Here is a 21,293-nt window from a genome sequence, read left to right as displayed (position 1 = left end):
ATCGCTGTGATGATTGTACGTTCTAGTATCAATTATTTGGTGACAATAAAGTATAAAGTAAAATATTATGGTCACTCTTACCCAAGGGGCCTCTCACGACAAGATTGCTAATTAACCCTTCCTCATTGCTCAATACCCAATCTAGAATGGCCTGCTCTCTAGTTGGTTCCTCGACATGTTGGTTCAGAAAACCATCCCGCATACATTCCAAGAAATCCTCTTCCTTAGCACCCTTACCAGTTTGGTTCACCCAATCTATATGTAGATTGAAGTTACTCATTATAACTGCTGTTCCTTTATTGCACGCATTTCTAATTTCCTGTTTAATGCCATCCCCAACCTCACTACTACTGTTAGGTGGCCTGTACACAACTCCCACCAGCGTTTCCTGCCCCTTAGTGTTATGCAGCTCTACCCATATCGATTCCACATCCTCCCGGCTAATGTCCTTCCTTTCTATTGCGTTAATCTCCTCTCTAACCAGCAATGCTACCCCACCTCCTTTTCTTTCATGTCTATCCCTCCTGAATATTGAATATCCCTGTATGTTGAGCTCCCATCCTTGGTCACCCTGGAGCCATGTCTCTGTGATCCCAACTATATCATATTCATTAATAACTACCTTCACTTTCAATTCATCTACCTTGTTACGAATGCTCTTTGCATTGACACACAAAGCCTTCAGGCTTGCTTTTACAACACTCTTAGCCCTTATACAATTATGTTGAAAAGTGGCCCTTTTTTGATTTTTGCCCTGGGTTTGCCTGCCTGCTACTGGAGGACCAACACCTTATATTCCGTCTGGGTAGCCCCCAACCTGATGGCATGAACATTGACTTCTCAAACTTCCGCTAATGCCCCACCTCCCCCTCGTACCCCATCCGTTATTTATTTATATACACATTCTTTCTCTCACTTTCTCTCTCCTTTTTCTCCCTCTATCCCTCTCACTATACCCCTTGCCCATCCTCTGGTTCCCCCCCCCCCATTCTTTCTCCCTAGTCCTCCTGTCCCATGATCCTCTTATATCCCTTTTGCCATTCAACTGTCCAGCTCTTGGCTCCATCCCTCCCCCTTTTGTCTTCTCCTATCATTTTGGATCTCCCCCTCCCCTTCCCACTTTCAAATCTCTTACTAGCTCTTCTTTCAGTTAGTCCTGACGAAGGGTGTCGGCCCAAAACATCGACTGTACCTCTTCCTAGAGATGCTGCCTGGCCTGATGCATTCACCAGCAACTTTTATGTGTGTTGCTTGAAATTCCAGCATCTGCAGATTTCCTCGTGTTTGCATTTCCCTTTCATGAAGGATTTTGATGACCTAATGAAATTTACAACATTGTAGCAATTTGAATTTTTCACCTGGTTCAAGCATATAAATTAAACAACTTGATGGGAGTTGAATCAGCCAATAAAGCTTTTGAAAGACAAAACATGTAGATGGATAAAAGAAAATGAATGCAAGAATCTGCCTTCTAGTTGATTTTAAAAGGGTCAGAGAGAAACCTTTCAGTAAACTTTAATCTTATGTGTAATTTGCGCAGTACTTGCTAATGTTTAATTATAGGACAAAGTCATTGTAGATCTTTGTGTATTTTCATTGAGAGCAGAAATTCCTATACAATTTTAAAATTAATTCTAATGTGACAAGCTGACTTTAAGGTTTTGAAAGTTAATTTCTTGAAATTTGTTGGCTGTTTTGCTTCTGCGTTTCTACTAAACCTATTATTTTCCCTAGAATCACATTTTGCAGATGGCTACTACTGAAATTAGAAGACAAAGCCCTCAATATTAAACTGCTCTCAATCTCGTTCTGTTGATTCTGCTCCCATGAAACAGTGAAACTGATTGCTAGCTTTCCAACAGTTAGAATCTAAAGTTCTTCAACCTATTTTTGCCTTGCAGTATATTATATTTGGGATGTGACTTGATTAGTGTTGTATTTGTTTTGTTTTGCTGATTGTCCTAACTCTTTTAACTTAATGAAAATAATCTTGCCAGTATAGTTTTGGAGAAATTATAAATGTGCTCTCAGTCATCAGGTAAAGGGTTAATTTATCACAGATTGAATAAGTTAAGAACAGCCAACATATGGAAAGCCCTACCAAATAAGAATGAGCTCCCAGAATGTTATTAAATTCAAAAGTATACCACAAGCTCATATGTTCGTTCCTATAAATAGCATTTTTAGCTATTGTTCTTATCAGTCTTGTGTGCTTTTGATACAATTCTTTAACATACTGGTGAGGTATGTTTACCATATCAAGTGATTTGTGTATATTTTCCAAGTTGTAGACCAAATTGACTTAAGGACATCTGAGAAAACGATACCCATTTATTACCTGGGAACACATCGGTCTGCTATACAAAGGATATATGGTTTCCATATATTTTTTCAAAAGCTGTTATAGCAGTCATTGCTTAAATACCTTTGATGAATTGAAAATAGTATTTTATGATAAATTTATTTCAGGGATTACAAGATTACAATCTGCAGCTTTTTCTCCAAGAAAACCCAATTTTCCAAAAGCCACAGTCATTCCAGTTCCAGCCAAGTGATAATGATACGGTAAGATTTATTTATTCAGAAATATTATTTTAATGGTTAAGATGCTCTTAAGTGTACTGGAGCTGATTTAACTTAAATGATTGATAGGTTTGTTGTTTGTGTGATGCACAGAGTAAAATCAGTTATTCGACTTTTGAGAATAGATTCCTGAAGCATGGACGATGAAACCAACAATAATACTTGAAGGATAATAAGGTAGCTGCTAAAATTTTTATATTTTTTTACAAATTGGGAAGCAGCTGTAACTAAATTATACTCTACCAATGAGAACCAAGGTTGAGGAAAAAGCGAAACTTGCTCATGATGGTGTCATCTCACATGGCAGCAGAAGTAAATCCCCTTTGGTTTATTTAACAGGTTATAATTTGAATGTGTTCACTATTTAATCTTACAGAGCAGTTTAATTGCTCATGATCTTGGTGGTGTTGCTGCTAAGGCCAGCATTTATTCCCTCACTCCAATTGCCCTTGGAGCTTCTGGTGGAGATGCCCTTAGAGTGCAGTTGGATAGGAAGTTCCAAGATTCAATTACAGTGATGATAAACCAGCAATATATACTCAGTGGCCACTCTATTAGGTACCTCTTATACCGAGTAAAGTGGCACTGAATGTATGTTCATAGTTTTTTGCTGCTATGGCCCATTCACTTCAGGTTTGACATGCTCTACGTGCCACTATTGTAACATGTGGTTATCTGAGTCACTGTCAGCTTGAACCAATCTGGCTCCTCTGACCTCTGTCATAAACGAGGTGTTTTGACCCATAAAAGTACCACTCACTGGATTTTTTTTTTTGTTTTTGTTTTTTTACAGTATTCTCTGTAAACTGTGCAAAATGTGCATGAAAATGCCAGGAGACCAGCAGTTTCTGGTATACTCAAACCTCCCCATCTGCCACCAACAATTATTCCATAGTCAAAGATACAGTACTTAGATCATATTTCTTCCCCTTTCTGATGCAGTCAGCAACAAATGAACCTCTTGGCCATGTCTACATGTGTTTATGCATTGAGCTGCTGCCACATGATTGGCTGTGTATATATTTTCATAAACAACCTGGTCTACAGGTGTACCTAATAAAATGGCCATTGAGTGTATTTCTAAAATCTAGATGGTGTGCAACAAATTGCCGTGCACCTGTTGCCTTTGTCCTCCTTGGTAATAGTTGATGCAGGCTTGAAAGATGCTTTTAGAGTAGAACGGGCAAGAAAGTGGTGCATTTTCTGGACTTTCTACACTGCCATAACTATATGCTGGTTAATGGAAAGAATGAATGTCCAGGGTGGTGCATGGGTTGCTAGTCATGGGTGTTTTGACCTAGGTAGTATTGGGCTTCTTGTTGGAGCTAAAAGCACAGAGTCAAGTGGAGGATATGCTATCACATTTCTAACTTGTGCCTTGCGTGATACAAAGGCTTCGGGGTTTGAAGAGGTGATTCAGGAATGACCCAACCTCTGGCCTGCTTTCCTAGCCACAATATTTGTAGTCCATTTAATATGACCATCAGAGTTTTTGTAGTAAAGGACTTAACATTCAATGGCTTTGCCATTGGCAGGTATAGATGGTTAAGCCTTTTTGTTACAGATGGTCATTGTTGCCACTTTTATGGGGAAAATATTATTTGCCGCAGATGATTCTCTCTAGTACCTCATCAAAGAATTCGGTTGAGAATATCAGAAATGTATTGCTTTTAGCAAATTCACTCATGTTTTTATGTTAAGGATAGTTAAAAAGCTTTATTCCAACATTCATTTTTACATATCACCTATATAAATAATATATGCCTTTCAAGTGAAACTCTATTTTGCCTTTTTATGTTTCCAATAACCTGTACAGGGCTGCCTAGCCTGTATTTTCTTGGCATTTCCCTGTTCCGCCTTGTGAATAGTAGCTAACATCAGCCACACTCCAATCCTCCAAATATTCCCGTATCCAGGGAGATTTGAAAGATTGTCTCTGTTTTTGCAAATTATGCATTTAGAGCTTTGGACATGTTGTTTACCTCTGTGTAATTGGTCCATCCATTTTTACAGCACCCCTCCTAATTTATAAAAGTATAAAGTGTTTTAGCACTCAATTTAATATTACCAGATCATCTTCTCTTGTAATATTTCTATGCTTCCCTATTAGTTTTAATTTTTATCACAGCTTTAATGACCACTTTAAATATTAACTGAGTAACTTCCTGCATACTTTATGGTATGTACCGTCTTCCTTGTGAGTCATTAACTCACAGAAAGTAGTTACAAAGCCATTTAGTGCACTAACCATATAACAATTACAGCACGGAAACAGGCCATCTCAGCCCTTCTAGTCTGTGCCGAACTCTTACTCTCACCTAGTCCCATTGACCTGCACTCAGCCCATAACCCTGCATTCCTTTCCTATCCATATAGTTGTCCAATTTAACTTGAAATGACAACATCGAACCTTCAACCACTTCTGCTGGAAGCTTGTTCCACACAGCTACCACTCTCTGAGTAAAGAAGTTCCCCCTCGTGTTACCCCTAAACTTTTGCCCTTTAACTCTCAACTCATGTCCTCTTGTTTGAATCTCCCCCACTCTCAATGGAAAAAGTATATCCATGTCAACTCTATCTATCCCCCTCATAATCTTAAATACCTCTATCAAGTCCCCCCTCAACCTTCTTCGTTCCAAAGAATAAAAACCCAACTTGTTCAACCTTTCTCTGTAACTGAGGTGATGAAACCCAGGTAACATTCTAGTAAATCTTCTCTGTACTCTCTCCATTTTGTTGACATCTTTCCTATAATTCGGTGACCAGAACTGTACACAATACTCCAAATTTGGCCTCACCAATGCCTTGTACAATTTCAACATTACATCCCAACTCCTATACTCAATGCTGTGATTTAAAAAGGCCAGCATACCAAAAGCGTTGTTCACCACCCTGTCCACATGAGATTCCACCTTCAGGGAACTATGCACCATTATTCCTAGATCCTTCTGTTCTACTGCATTCTTCAATGCCCTACCATTTACCATGTATGTCCTATTTTGATTAGTCCTATCAAAATCTAGCACCTCACACTTATCAGCATTAAACTCCATCTGCCATCTTTCAGCCCACTCTTCTAACTGGCCTAAATCTCTCTGCAAGCTTTGAAAACCTACTTCATTATCCACAACTCCACCTACCTTAGTATCATCTGCATACTTACTAATCCAATTTACCACCCCATCATCCAGATCATTAATGTATATGACAAACAACATTGGACCCAGTACAGATTCCTGAGGCACACCACTAGTCACCAGCCTCCAATCTGACAAACAGTTATCCACCACTACTCTCTGGCGTCTCCCATCCAGCCACTGCTGAATCCATTTTACTACTTCAATATTAATACCTAACGATTGAACCTTCCTAACTAACCTTCCGTGTGTAACCTTGTCAAAGGCCTTACTGAAGTCCATATAGACAACATCCACCGCCTTACCCTCGTCAACTTTCCTAGTAACCTCTTCAAAACATTCAATAAGATTTGTCAAACATGACCTTCCACGCACAAATCCATGTTGACTGTTCCTAATCAGACCCTGTCTATCCAGATAATTATATATACTATCTCTAAGAATACATTCCATCAATTTACCCACCATGACGTCAAACTCACAGGCAGATAATTGCTAGGTTTACTCTTAGAACCCTTTTTAAACAATGGAACAACATGAGCAATACGCCAGTCCTCCGGCACAACCCCATTTCTAATGACATTTGAAATATTTCTGTCAAGAGCCCCTGCTATTTCCACACTACCCTCAAGGTCCTAGGGAATATCCTGTCAGGACCTGGAGACTTATCCACTTTTATATTCCTTAAAAGCGCCAGTACTTCCTCTTCTTTAATCATCATAGTTTCCATAATTTCCCTACCTGTTTCCCTTATCTTACACAATTCAATATCCTTCTCCTTAGTGAATACCAAAGAAAAGAAATTGTTCAGAATCTCCCCCATCTCTTTTGGCTGCACACATAGCTGTCCACTCTGATTCTCTAAGGGACCAATTTTATCCCTCACTATTGTTTTGCTATTGATATAACTGTAGAAACTCTTGGGATTTATTTTCACCTTACTTGCCAAAGCAACCTCATATCTTCTTTTAGCTTTTCTAATTTGTATGTCCTTTCCGTTGAGAACTGTGACATCATTTTAATGAGTGCAATCACACCCGCTCCTTCCATTCTTTTCCTAACTTTGTTGTATAGTTTCTAAACAGGATTATTGAGAACTTGTTCCTTGTTTTGTTTGGGCCATGTCTTTACTAAAGTAAGCCTAAGCATCTGAAATCTTCCATTTTACTCTTGTATAATTTTTATTTCTTTGACTTCATCTAATCACTTGTTGACAGATGTATTTTGTGTTAATGTTAATTAAAAAGCTTTATTCCAACATTCATTTTCCCATATCAGCACTGAAATTAATAGTAAATATCAACATCAGTTAGTTAGCATACTTACATTCACTGTTTTATCAAGCACTTTTTCATCTAAAATGAACTTTCTTGTGCCTATGCAATGCATATACTGTATGTCCAAGTTTGGTTTAAAGAAAATTTTCCCTTTTCTGCGCATGTGGATGTATAGGGAAAATAAAACTACTACTACTACTGCTACTACTATGTCGACTCAGGCCTAGGGGGCCGGCGTCAGGCACGATGATGGACTCTCCACTTCTCCCTCTCCCTCATCAGTGTGTTCAGTTCATCTACATTAGCCGCGCCGCTGTCTTCTAGGAGCATGTTGACCATAGTCTTGGGAGGGTGCCCAGGGTTCATCCTCCCATGCTTGGGCTCCCATATTGCTTCCCATAAAGCTACCCTTCTCTTAATTTAAATTATTTTGACAGTAAATTGAACATCAGTCAATTGTCAGTTGTTATTTTTCAGATTTTAGCTTTGTCTTTGAATTTGGTTTGATGTGATTATAGTGTATTGTGTTGGAGTGGTTAGATGGATTAGTGTAAGGTAAGAAAAAGAATGAGTACCTCACACAAGATGCTGGAGTAACTCAGGCAGTATCTATGGAGGGGAATAAACAGTCAACATTTCGGACTGAGAAATGATAACTCTTCATAGATGCTGCCTGACTCACTTCCAGCATTTTGTGTGTTACTGGAGATGTCAGTATCTGCAGAATCCCTTTTGTTTATGAATAATCCAGATGCTTCGTTATTTGTTCTGCCTTTATTCTAACTGCACTGTTTGTTGAAACTAACATGTCCATTTTGTCCTAATCGCATTTCTGTTGTTCAGAGTTTTAACACCGTGCAGCTTGTGGATATTGACCTCTCACCCATCAGCACTCTGAGAATGACTTTAACAGAGGTACACACACACACTTCTTGGTGTACTTGATGTCCTGTGGTGAAGGTTTGGTGTGCATGTGGAGTAAATGACATCTTATGAAGGGCAGCAACAATAGCTCTTGGAGGCTGTGCTACCTAACCATTATTGCATAAATACCGGAAGCTTGCGAATTGGCACTTACAATAAAATATGGAATACATGTATTTCACTTGGGAACTTTTAATATTGCTCGATTAAATTTGGCAGTGCTCCAGATGTGCTATAAATATGTCAAAGATTGTTCCACTGAATTCCAGTAAGTAGCATTATGCATAATTTATATAGATTGGGTTCTCTTTGTATCACAGCCTGGCATAGTATGTTTTGCAGTTGTGTTGCTCCCTTGTTATTTGCATGGAGGCATAAGCTTTCAGGATGCTAATAGGAATTAGGCATGTAGCCAACTAATCAATACAAATGTTATTTGATTGCAAAACAATTTCCATTTGCCTTATAATTGAATAACTTAATATGTATTAATACTTAATATTCTTAAAGTTTTGTTGTGGTCAGAGATATCATTGATAATGTACTTGTGCTTACAATTATTGCAGTCATCCTTAATGGATTACTTAGTTTTCACTGATTTCCTCCTATGACCTGCAATTAGAAATGTTGTTTTAATATTTTTGCCTCTAAAGGTACAGCTATTTTTCCATCTGAAGTCTTGTGCCACGAAAGCCTAGGCCTCAAATTTCTTCATAGATGATTATGATGATTATGCCCATTACGTAGTGATCAAGCTGTTTATGTACATTAAATAGGGTGATCGTTAAGAAAAAAAAGGTGGTGCATAGCAGGCTGAAGCAGGTAGGAACAAATGAGATGCTTATGGATTATAAGAAATGCAGGAGAACACTTGAGAAATAAATCAGGAGGGCTAAAAAAAAAGCATGAGGTTGCCCTAGCAGACAAGGTGCAGGAGAATCCGAAAGGATTCTACAGCTATGTTAAAAACAAAAGGATTGCAAGGGACAAGATTGGTCCTCTGGAAGGTCAGAATGGTAATATATGCATGGAGCCAAAAGAGAGGGTGGAGATCTTAAAAGGATTTTTTGCACCTGTGTTTGCTTGGTAAACGGACACAGAGTCTACAGAAGTGAAGCAAAGTGGCAGTGAAGTCATGGACCCTTTACAGAATATAGAGGAGGAGGTGTTTACTGTCTTGAAGCAAGTTAGGGTTGATACATCCCCAGGACCTGACAAAATGTTCCCTCAAACCACGTGGGAGACAAGTGTAGAAATTGCAGCGGCCCTCGCAGAGGTACTTAAATCATCCTTAGCGACAGCTGAGGTACCCAAGGATTAGAGGAGAGCTATTGTTGTTCTGCTGTTTAAGAACGGCTATAAACGTAAACCAGGAAATTATTAGCTGGTGAGCCATCAGTAGTGGGAAAGTTTTGGAAGGTATTCTAAGGGACTGGATGTATGAGTATTTTGATAGACATAGACTAATTAGGGATAGTCGCATGGCTTTGTATATGATAGGTTGTGTCTAACCAATCTTAGAGTTTTTCGAGGAAGTTACCAGGAAAGTTGATGAAGGCAAGGCAGTGGATGTGTCTACATGGACCTAGAAGGCATTTGACAAGGTCCTGCATGAGAAGTTGGTCAAGAAGGTTCAATCGTTTTGGCATTCAGGATGAGGTAGTAAATTGTATTAGACATTGGCTTTTGTGGGAGAAACTGAGAGTTGTAGTAGATGCTGCCTGGCCTGCTGCGTTCACCAGCAACTTTTATGTGTGGTAGTAGATGGTTGTCTCTCTGACTGGAAGCCTGTAACTAGTGGAATGCCGCAGGGATTGGTGCTGAGTCTGTGTTTGTTTGTCATCTATATCAATGGTCTGGATGATAATGTTAACTGGATCAGTAGATTTGCGGGTGACACCAAGATTGGGGGTACAGTGGTCAGCAAGGAAGACTATCCGAGCTTGCAGTGGGATCTGGACCAGCCAGAAAGATGGGCTGAAAAATACAAACAAGTGCGCGGTATTGCACTTCAGTAGGACCAACCAGGGTAGGTCTTACACAGTGAACATTAAGGCACTGAGGAGTGCGGTAAAACAAAGGGATCTGGGAGTACAGGTCCATAATTCATTGAAAGTGACGTTACGGATAGATAGGGTCGTAAAAGTTTTTGGCACATTGGCCTTTATAAATCAACTTATTGAGCACAGTAGATGGGATGTTATGCTGGAGTTGTATAAGACATTAGTGGGGCCAAATTTGGAGTATTGTGTGCAGTTTTGGTCACCTACATACAGGATAGATTAAGGGTGAAAGGTGAAAAGATTAAGGGGAACATGAGGGGAAACTTCAACCTTCTTTACTCAGGGTTGTGAGAGTGTGGAGCAAGCTGCCAGCACAAGCCGTGCATTGAGCTCGTTTTCAACATTTAAGAGAGTTGGACAGGTATATGGAGAGCTATGGTCTGGGTGCAGGTCAATGGGACAAAGCACAGACTAGATGGGCTGAAGGGCCTGTTTGGGGCTGTATTTTTCTATGACTCTATTCTGTAACTGTAATAGTGAGCCAGTTTTTGGGATAGTAATCAGTAATTCTCAAGACATCTTGGTAAAATACTTTTATCAATAGTTACCTATCTAAAATATGTAATATCTAAAACATATCAGCCGTGATAGAATGAATGAACAAACTTAATGGGCCGAATAGCTTAATTCTGCTCCTATGTATTATGTTCTAAAATATAATTAGAAGCCATGATGTATCCTCTTCCTAAAAAATAAAATAGTTTGTTGGATTACTAGTAATAACAAGATAAAAGGTTTGGTGTCACAGAACATGGATATAATTGGCATGAATTGCACATTAGAGTGCTTATTTATTACTTGTACTGCCAAATAATAGCAGAAAATTCCAACTGCTCCGTAAGCGTGAAGTAGTTTAAATTACTAACATTCTGTGTTTAATTATTGAAAGCCACATTCTACAGCAATCAGGTTGTAATACAAGGCCAGAGAGCAACTTGCACTAGAAGAAAAAGTGCCGCATGTTCCCTCTTCAACTCCTACTCCGCTCTACCACTCTAACCTTTACCCACTCCTAGTTCACTTCTCCTCCCACCAACTCAAATATAATAGCATGCCTTTCATATACTATATGGTTGAGTGTGAATGTTCATTTTAGTCAGAGGGTTAGTTGTGACTTAAATGAAATTCATAACCTACAAATGAGAGGTCCTTATTTTAAATTTGAGTTGGAAGCCATATAGTTGAATGCACAAAACTGTAAATTATTTTAATGCCTATCAGATTAGTAACATTATGAAATTTACAGGAATTCTATTTATTGTAGTCATTTGGTTCCTGGATATTATGGCACTTCCAAATAACAGCTAATTTAAGTAAGTATACTATTAGCTTGTGTTTATTCTAGCCAAGTATTAGAGGTACACGAGGTCCTTATTACGCATTTCCTTTAACGTCTTGGCTTCCACTGTAGCTAATAGGCTTTCTGCAGAGGAATGAACTACTTCTGCTATTTTGACTTCTGACACTTCATTATACATCAATGGAAATATGAGTTTTCTTTCACAGATAATATCACCAACCAAATATGGAGGGTTTTTTTCATGGCCGCTGCATAGTTTTTTCCTTAATCAGAGAGTTATGAATTCAGTACCAGCTATCTTTTTTATGAGGTATTCAAATGTTATTTTTCATGAAAACTGAAATTGCTAATATCATTACTTATATAAATTCTTTAATTTCTTTTATCTTTACATAAGAAATAGGAGCAGGAGTAGGCCATCTGGCCCATCGAGTCTGTCCCTCCATTCAATAAGATCATGGCTGATCTGTCCGTAAACTCAGCTCCATCTACCTGCCTTTTCCCCATAACCCTTAATTCCCTTACTGTGTAAAAACCTATCTAACTGTTTCTGAAATATATTTAGTGAGGAAGCCTCAAGTGCTTCCCTGGGGCAGAGAATTCCACAGATTCACCACTCTCTGGGAAAAACAGTTTCTCGTCATAAAAGATTTTACCTTATAAAAGATTTTATTACTGCTTTTGTTAACCCCAGAATCAGCTATTCTGATTCTTTCCTGTTTGATCTATTTAAATAATCAGACCTCAACTAAAAGTTTTTTCTCTTACCTTGCATTGTCCTCAGATATTTGCCGATCTGCATTGGCTACTGGTCTATCAATGTCCCTATAATCATATAAGGTGCCTGCATTCCTCCAAATATAGTCCCTTCAATACCCAAATTCCTTTTCCCCACCGTCCTGAGCCCATAGCTGCACATAACACCTATAATTTCCTTTTCAAATTCTACATCCCTCTTTTGCTCTTCAGATGCTTCTTATTTCTATGACCAAACATTCATTTACCTGCATTAATGTCTTTATTGGAATTGATGCCAAATTAAGTTTAATTGTACTTTTTAAAAAAGTTTTTTGGGTCATTTTATCCTGGTAAAGGCACCATACTATGAGTAGATGACTCCCTGATTTTATTACGCATTGTTGGAGTCCTTTTTGGAAAAAGAACAAAAGGGGTAGTCTGGTGATTATAGGGAAAGTCATTTGAAAATCAGCAAGTTGCTCTTAGCTATCAGACTTAGCTTTCCGTTCCCCTCTATTTTATGGCAGTAATAGTTCTATTACACCATTCTTCGTAGAGCTGAAAATGTGTATTTTTATACAAGAATGGTGTTAGGTGATAATACTGCTGATTTTGTGGTATTCACTGCAAGATTATGCACTGCTGTACTGCTAAAGTACAGCTGGGTGAAATTATTGTGACATTTTAAAGGCAGTGAGGTATATAATTGCCTAGTAACTAAATATTGCCTTGGCATATCTTCATATTATTTGGAAGTCAAGGAAGCGTTTCAAGAGATAGTCCCCCATCAGAAACTTCTGCTGTTCATAATTTTTAAACAAATGTAACAAAATGCTAATGTTCTTTGGTATGCTTATTTTAGACCAGTTGGACATTCTAGATTTTCAAAGGAAGTCAAAAAGGAATTTGTGAATTCCTTGGGTCAGTTAGGAGCTAATTTAAAATAACCTTGTCTGCTTTTTAAAAAGGTGGGGAACTTGCTTGAGTGACAGATGCAAACTGCATGCAGGACTATTACTGAATGGAACAGATTTTCCTTACACTGGATTTAAATGTTTACAGGCAATGTAGAACTAGCCAGGATATTGAAGCAGAAGGCATTGAATGTTACTCTGATTTAAAATGTGTTTTTCACAAGTCCAAACAGATACAGAGTTGAAGGTGAAATGTTGGATTGTGCCCTTTGGTCTTTTGAAGTGGATTATTAAATAGCCAGTAATACAACTGGGTGCACTGGTGTTTGCATGCTTTGGGTGTATAGAAAAGCTTGTTTTTTTTTTTTATTTACATTAATCTCTCAATTTCAAATTCAAGAGCATAAGCACAAGAGCAGTGTTGGCATCATTTAACTTTTTCTCATTTGATATAACATTGTCACTTCTAACTATAATCAAATCTACAGAACACAAAATAACATCCTGACTGCCTAGGGTTTTGCTTCTTAAATCAGTTAAATAGCAGTAGCGATCTGGAGAATGCATTGTTTTTTGATGTCCTATGTCCATCACCCCCAATATTTTCAATAAACTTGGGAAGCAAAATGCTCAGTAGTTTGTCTCCAAAAAAAAATGTTGTTTTCCTACAAACATCATAGATTGTAATATAAACACAGTTTACATGGTAAACATTGAACACATTTATTACATAATTTATCCTCTTACTCTTTCCAAGCGCTCTGATCAATATCCCTTTAAATAATGTTTTATCTGTGTGCTTTATAGTTTGAGGTGAACAAAAAGACACAAATCAGACAAGTCAGATCTTGGTGCAAATGTGGATTCTCTCTCATTCTCTTTCTTTTGCTCTCTCTCCACACAATCATAAGAGCAGAAATGGACCATTCAGCCCATCGAGTCTGCTCTGCCATTAGATCATGGCTGATCAGCCCCATTTTCCTGCCTTCTCTCCATAATAGTTCATGCTCTTACTCATCAAGAAGCTATCTACTTCCACTTTAAATAGACCCAATGATTTGGCCTCCACAGCCGTCTGTGGCAATGAATTCTACAGATTCATCACCCTCCTAAAATTCCTCCTCATGTCTGATCTAAAGGGACGTCCTTCTATTCTGAAGTTGTGTCCCCTGGTCTCCCCTTATTAGAAACATCCTCTCCATGTCCACTATCTAGGCCTTTCAATATTTGATAGGTTTCAGCGAGATTCCCCCCCCTGCCCATTTTTCCAAATTCCAGCATACAGATACAGAACCATCAAACGCTCCTCATACATAAACCCTTTCGTTTCCTTTATAATTCTGATAAATGTACTGTGGACCCACTCCAATGCTAGCATGTCCTTTCTTTAGCTTCTATTGGTTTTTAAAAGTTTCCCAATCCTCTAGTTTCTCACACATTTTTGCTTTATTTTATATCCTCTCTTTTGCTAATATGCTGTCTTTTCAGCCATATATGATCTTTACCAGTCTGTCTATGTGTCACCACTTTCAGGGCGTTAGGGGCTTGGACCCAAAATCCCCTGTGTATATCAGTGCTCCGAAGGGTCCTACTATTCATGGTAAACTTTCCTCTTGCATTTGACCTCCCAAAATACAATACCTCATACTTTTTTGGATTAAACTCTATCTGCCATTTCTCTGCCCACATTTCTAACTGCTCTACAAACGTTTGTATATACTATTGAACCCTTCCTTAGTATTCACAGCTCTGCCAATTGTTGTCATCTGCAAAGTTATAAATCAACACACCTACATATTTTGTTCAGGTCATTTATGTATATCAAAACTACAGAGGCCCAAGCACTAATCCTTGGGGAACACCATGAGTCACAGATCTCCAATTAGAACAACAACCTTCCAACATTACCCTTTTCTATTTCCAAACCAATTTTGAATCCAGTATACCAAGTCTCAATGAATTCCATATGCTTTTATCTTCTGGAACAGCTTATCATGAAGGCCTTGTTGAAAGTTTTTCTAAAGTTCACATAGACAACATCCGCTGGCCTACCTTTATCAGAAAAACTTAATCAAGTTTGTAAGACCTGATTTCTCCCTCACAAAGCACGCTGACTATCCCAAATATGTCTTTGTTTTTTCAGATGTGAGTATATCATATTCCTAAGAGTCTTCTCCAGTGATTCGCTGATGTAAGGCTCACTGCCAATAATTTCCTAGTTTTGTTCTATTGCCCTCTTTAAAAAGAGGAACAGCATCAACTTCTCCAGACCTTTAGGATGTTGCCTTATCACACATTCTATAGATGCTTCTATTATAAAAATAATTTTCAAGATGATTAGAAAACAAATTCTCATATGTACATAGTTAATCTATTGCATTCCTGGGAAAACTGAATTTTTTTGCTGTTTAATAATGCGTTTTTATGAATCAGCTTCCAATATCCTTTCTGCTCTTCTGCTTATTATCTTTACAAGTACAACTAAATACATTTCAGTATCCCTTGGTATATAGGTCAGGGATTAAAGAAAACACTTGAATGCAAACTTCACAGCAAAGGTGGAAAAAAAATTGTGTTCTTGGCCTTCATCCTTTTGGACAATCTGTTACAGAGTCGGCAGTTGGAGAATGAATCTGGAACCACTGAGGAGCACAGCCTGAACAAAGAGGCTCGTAAATGGGCAACACGTGTTGCACGGGAACATAAAACAATAATCCATGCACAGAGGGTAGGTGAAGCATAGAAATATTCCACATTATTTTGGTAAAATTTGTTTGGCTGTCCTTGACTAAACATTCTAGTTTAAAACAATTATACAAGACTGAAACTAGTGCCTGTTGACATTATCATGTCTGTTACACAACATAGTTTATAAAAATGAAACCATTTTGGATTCATTTAAGAAGTTAATGTACAGCACGAATTCCATTTCATTGCCTTTATTAACATCTGTTTATAGGCCAAGCTATTCACATTCCGGGGTTGAAGCTCTTATTACCTGTCAAAATTAACTCTCCAACTTGCAAGTCATATTCATTTATTCATGAGCAATTAACAGTTTACGTTTTGACACTGTCTTTTTGTCCTTCGATTATTGACATTACCGAATCACAAAATGCTCTTTTTTAGTGTGGTTTACATGGGGTCATTGTGATTTAATTTATAGACTCTGGAAGATCTAAGAGCTCAAGGAACTGTGGTCTCAGAACAAGGACGAATGGAATTCGAACAAAAAATAGAAGAGGCTAGAGAAACAATACGGAAGGCTGAGGTAAGAAAAATAAGGGTAGATACTGATTAGTTCTCAGAGTAATTGAGTTGGATTATGACTTTGCCAAATGTATTAAATAATGAATGAAAAACATAAAATATTCCATTTTTAGTATGTGTATTTGTGTTCATGTGTTTCCACTCTACTTGAAGTTGCCATCAATTTTTACTTCGCAAAATAGCACATTGTTGGTTAATTCTCTTTCCTATTTGTGACATGTTCTACAGTAGTAGTAATAATATCGTTAAATCCCATTCTAGTACAACCATGTAACAGTTACAGCATGGAAACAGGCCATCTCGGCCCTCCTAGTCCGTGCCGAACTCTTACTCTCACCTAGTCCCACTGACCTGCACTCAGCCCATAACCCTCCATTCCTTTCCTGTCCTATTTATCTGTAAAAGACAACATCGAACCTGCCTCAACCACTTCTGCTGGAAGCTCGTTCCACACAGCTACCACTCTGTGAGTAAAGTTCCCCCTCATGTTACCCCTAAACTTTTGCCCTTTAACTCTCAACTCATGTCCTCTTGTTTGAATCTCCCCCACTCTCAATGGAAAAAGCCTATCCACATCAACTCTATCTATCCCCCTCATATTCTTAAATACCTCTATCAAGTCCCCCTCAACCTTCTACGTTCCAAAGAGTAAAGACCCAACTTGTTCAACCTTTCTCTGTAACTGAGGTGATGAAACCCAGGTAAAGTTCTAGTAAATCTTCTCTGTACTCTCTCAATTTTATTGACATCTTTCCTATAATTTGGTGATCAGAACTATAAACAATACTCCAAATTTGGCCTCACCAATGGCTTGTACAATTTCAACATTACATCCCAACTCCTATACTCAATGCTCTGATTTAAAAAGGCCAGCATACCAAAAGCTTTCTTCACCACCCTGTCCACATGAGATTCCACCTTCAGGAAACTATGCACCATTATTCCTAGATCCCTCTGTTCTACTGCATTCTTCAATGCCCTACCATTTACCATGTATGTCCTATTTTGATTAGTCCTACCAAAATGTAGCACCTCACATTTATCAGCATTAAGCTCTATCTGCCGTCTTTCAGCCCACCCTTCCAACTGACCTAAATCTCTCTGCAAGCTTTGAAAACCTACTTCATTATCCACAACTCCACCTATCTTAGTATCATCTGCATACTGACTAATCCAATTTACCACCCCATCATCCAGATCATTAATATATATGACAAACAACATTGGACCCAGTACAGATCCCTGAGGCACACCACTAGACACCAGCCTCCAATCTGACAATCTGACATACCACTACTCTCCAGCGTCTCCCATCCAGCCACTGCTGAATCCAGTTTACTACTTCAATATTAATACCTAACGATTGAACCTTCTTAACTAACCTTCCGTGTGGAACCTTGTTAAAGGCCTTACTGAAGTCCACATAGACAACATCCACCACTGTACCCTCGTCAACTTTCCTTGTAACCTCTTCAAAAAATTCATTAAGATTTGTCAAACATGATCTTCCATGCATAAATCCATGTTGACTGTTCCTAATCAAACCCTGTCTATCCAGATAATTATATATGCCATCTCTAAGAATACTTTCCATCAACTTACCCACCACTGACTTCAAACTCATAGGCTGATAATTGTTAGGTTTACTCTTAGATTTTCTTTAGATTATGAGAACACTCAGTCCTCTTTTATTGTCATTTAGAAATGCATACATGCATTAAGAAGTGATACAATGTTTCTCCGGAGTGATATCACAGAAAACAGGACAAACCAAATACTGACACTGACAGAACCACATAATTATAACATATAGTTACAGCAGTACAAAGCAATACCATAATTTGATGAAGAACAAACCATGGGCACGGTAAAAAAAAAAGTCTTTAGGTCCCTGGGTCGATCGACACCTGAGTCCCCGATAGCGAGCGGCAGAAGGGAGAAACTCCCTGCCATAAACCTCCAGGCACCGTCAACTTGCCGATGCCTTGGAAGCAGCCGACCACAGCAGACACTGAGTTCATCCGTCTGAAAAGTTCAAGCCTCCGACCAGCCCCTCCGATACAGCCTCTCGAGCGCCTGTGACCTAGCCCTGGCCAGTGAAACAAGCAAAGCCGAGGATTCAAGGCCTTCTGCTCCAGAGATTCCAGTTACTATGCAGTAGCAGCGGCAGCAAAGCGGGCATTTCAGAAGTTTTCCAGATGTTCCTCCGTACTCTCACATCTCTCTCCATCAAATCAGAATTGTCTACGGTCCCCTACTTGACAGATTACAGATATCATTCACCGGAGAGGCCACGCACTGGTATCGCGCCGCCATCTTCCCCTCCTCCTTTTTAAACAATGGAACAACATGAGCAATATGCCAATCCTCTGGCACCATCCCCGTTTCTAATGACATTTGAAACTTTTCTGTCAGAGCCCCTGCTATTTCCACACTAACTTCCCTCAAGGTCCTAGGGAATATCCTGTCAAGACCCAGAGATTTATCCACTTTTATATTCCTTAAAAGCGCCAGTACTTCCTCTTCTTTAATCATCATAGTTTCCATAACTACCCTACTTGTTTCCCTTACCTTACACAATTCAATATCCTCCTTAGTGAATACCGAAGAAAAGAAATTGTTCAAAATCTCCCCCATCTCTTTTGGCTCCGCACATAACCATCCACTCTGATTCTCTAAGGGACCAATTTTATCCCTCACTATCCTTTTGCTATTAATATAACTGTAGAAACCCTTTGGATTTATTTTCACCTTACTTGCCAAAGCAACCTCATATCTTCTTTTAGATTTTCTAATTTCTTTCTTAAGATTCTTTTTACATTCTTTATATTCCTGGAGCACCTCATTTACTCCAAGCTGCCTATATTTATTGTCGATCTCTCTCTTTTTCTGAACCAAGTTTCCAATATCCCTTGAAAACCATGGTTCTCTCAAACTTTTAACCTTTCCTTTCAACCTAACAGGAACATGAAGATTCTGTACACTCAGAATTTCACCTTTAAATGACCTCAATTTCTCTATTACATCCTTCCCATAAAACAAATTGTCCCAATCCACTCCTTCTAAATCCTTTCGCATCTCATCAAAGTTAGCCTTTCTCCAATCAAAAATCTCAACCCTGGGTCCAGTCTTATCCTTCTCCAGGTAATTATATTGAAACTAATGGCATTGTGATCACTGGACCCGAAGTTCTTCCGAACACATACCTTCGTCACCTGACCTATCTCATTCCCTAACAGGAGATCCAACACTGCCCCTTCTCCAGTTGGTACCTCTATGTATTGCTGCAAAAAACTATCTTGCACACATTTTACAAACTCCAATCCATCCAGCCCTTTTACAGAATGGGTTTCCCAGTCTATGTGTGGAAAATTAAAATCTCCCACAATCACAACCTTGTGCTTACTACAAATATCTGCTATCTCCTGACATATTTGCTCCTCTAATTCTTGTTCCCCATTAGGTGGTCTATAATACACCCCCATAAGCGTTACTACACCTTTCCCATTCCTCAATTCCACCCAAATAGCCTCCCTAGACGAGTCCTCTAATCTATCCTGCCAAAGTACCACTGTAATATTTCCTCTGACAAGCAATGCAGCACCTTGCCCCTCCAATTCTATCACACCTGAAGCAACAAAATCCAGGAATATTCAGTTGCCAATCACACCCCTCCTGCAACGATGTTTCACTAATAGCTACAACATCATATTTCCAGGTATCAATCCATGCTCTATGCTCATCCACCTTTTTTACAATGCTCCTAGCATTAAAATAGATGCATTTAAGAAACTCTCCACCTCTTGCTCTCTGTTTATCCCTAATGGTGCAAACAACTTTGTTATCTTTCTCTAGGAAGAGGTGCAGTCGGCGTTTCAGGCCGAGACCCTTCATCAGTCCTGACGAAGGGTCTCGGCCTGAAATGTCGACTGCACCTCTTCCTAGAGATGCTGCCTGGCCTGCTGCGTTCACCAGCAACTTTGATGTGTGTTGCTTGAATTTCCAGCATCTGCAGAATTCCTGTTGTTTGTTATCTTTCTCTTCCTTCTCCCCTACATCTTCAGTCTGAGTGCTCCCGCTCTCTGTCCCCTGCCTATCCTCCCTCACACACTGTCTACTAACTTTCTCTATTTGTGAACTAACCTCCTCTCTCCTAGACTCTTCAATTTGATTCCCACCCCCCAACCATTCTAGTTTAAAGTCTCCCCAGTAGCCTTCGCAAATATCCCCGCCAGGATATTGGTCCCCCTAGGATTCAAGTGCAACCCGTCATTTTTGTACAGGTCACCCCTGCGCCAAAAGAGGTCTCAATGATCCAGAAACTTGAATCCCTGCCCCCTGCTCCAATCCCTCAGCCACGCATTTATCCTCCACCTCATTCCATTCCTACTGCGTGGCACAGGCAGTAATCCCGAGATTACTGAAACGTCTTAAATTCTGGGCTTTGTCAGTTGAGAAGTAGAGATTATTAGAAGTAATAAAAGACTAATTTAACAAAAATGCATTGAACTCTATCCCTTTAAGAGGTGAGTTCATTTGTTAGCGTACAAATTTACATGCATTTTTGCATATGCTCGTTGGCTTCAATGGGGACTAGTGTTGTAGAGTGACAATTAGCTATCTGTAGCTGATAAACTAAAACAAGTCAAAGCACCTATTCATCTTGAAATTGATGGAGCAATTTGCTTGCAGATCAATAATACCCAAATAGTTGACAAGTTATCTGAAACAAATGCAGTGACATTAAAATATTTTAAAATGGACTTTTGATTTGAAATGTGAACAAAGTCAAAGAGACACTGACTCTTATAAAACCTGCAAGTTTTTCAAACTTTGGAAGATTACTTTTTCAATTTATTTCTATTAGACTAATTTTTCACCATTATTGCTATCTCACAGAACATAAGAGCTGGAGTAGGCATGCTGCACTTGCCCATTCCTCCCCACCCACCAATCTATATCTTGTTACAGAGTCCAAATATTCTCATCACACATGCATTTCCATCTATTTTTGTCTTCAGCAAATGGGATATCTTGCACGTTTCCCCTTTCTACAGGTTATTAACATGAGACCATAAGGCAAAGGA

The 21,293-nt window shown here is 38.9% G+C and overlaps 1 protein-coding gene across 3 annotated transcripts in view; it reads left to right on the top strand.

The window, feature by feature from the left end:
* The window catches only part of LOC140200080 (F-BAR and double SH3 domains protein 2-like), a 245,379-nt gene that overhangs the window by 173,462 nt on the left and 50,624 nt on the right, over positions 1–21,293 (top strand). For 2 of the 3 annotated variants that reach the window (XM_072262822.1, XM_072262820.1), the window contains exons 10-13: positions 2,470–2,565; positions 7,841–7,912; positions 15,548–15,664; positions 16,103–16,207. In XM_072262822.1, the coding sequence (XP_072118923.1) occupies positions 2,470–2,565; positions 7,841–7,912; positions 15,548–15,664; positions 16,103–16,207 (390 nt within the window). The remainder of the gene's footprint in view (positions 1–2,469; positions 2,566–7,840; positions 7,913–15,547; positions 15,665–16,102; positions 16,208–21,293) is intronic. The other variant, XM_072262821.1, reaches the window with a different exon arrangement.

The sequence above is a fragment of the Mobula birostris genome, chromosome 7, assembly GCF_030028105.1.
Source record: "Mobula birostris isolate sMobBir1 chromosome 7, sMobBir1.hap1, whole genome shotgun sequence".
In the NCBI taxonomy this organism is placed as follows: domain Eukaryota; kingdom Metazoa; phylum Chordata; class Chondrichthyes; order Myliobatiformes; family Myliobatidae; genus Mobula; species Mobula birostris.
Note: the sequence above shows the minus strand (reverse complement) of the source record. Positions and strands in the feature narration are given on the sequence as shown.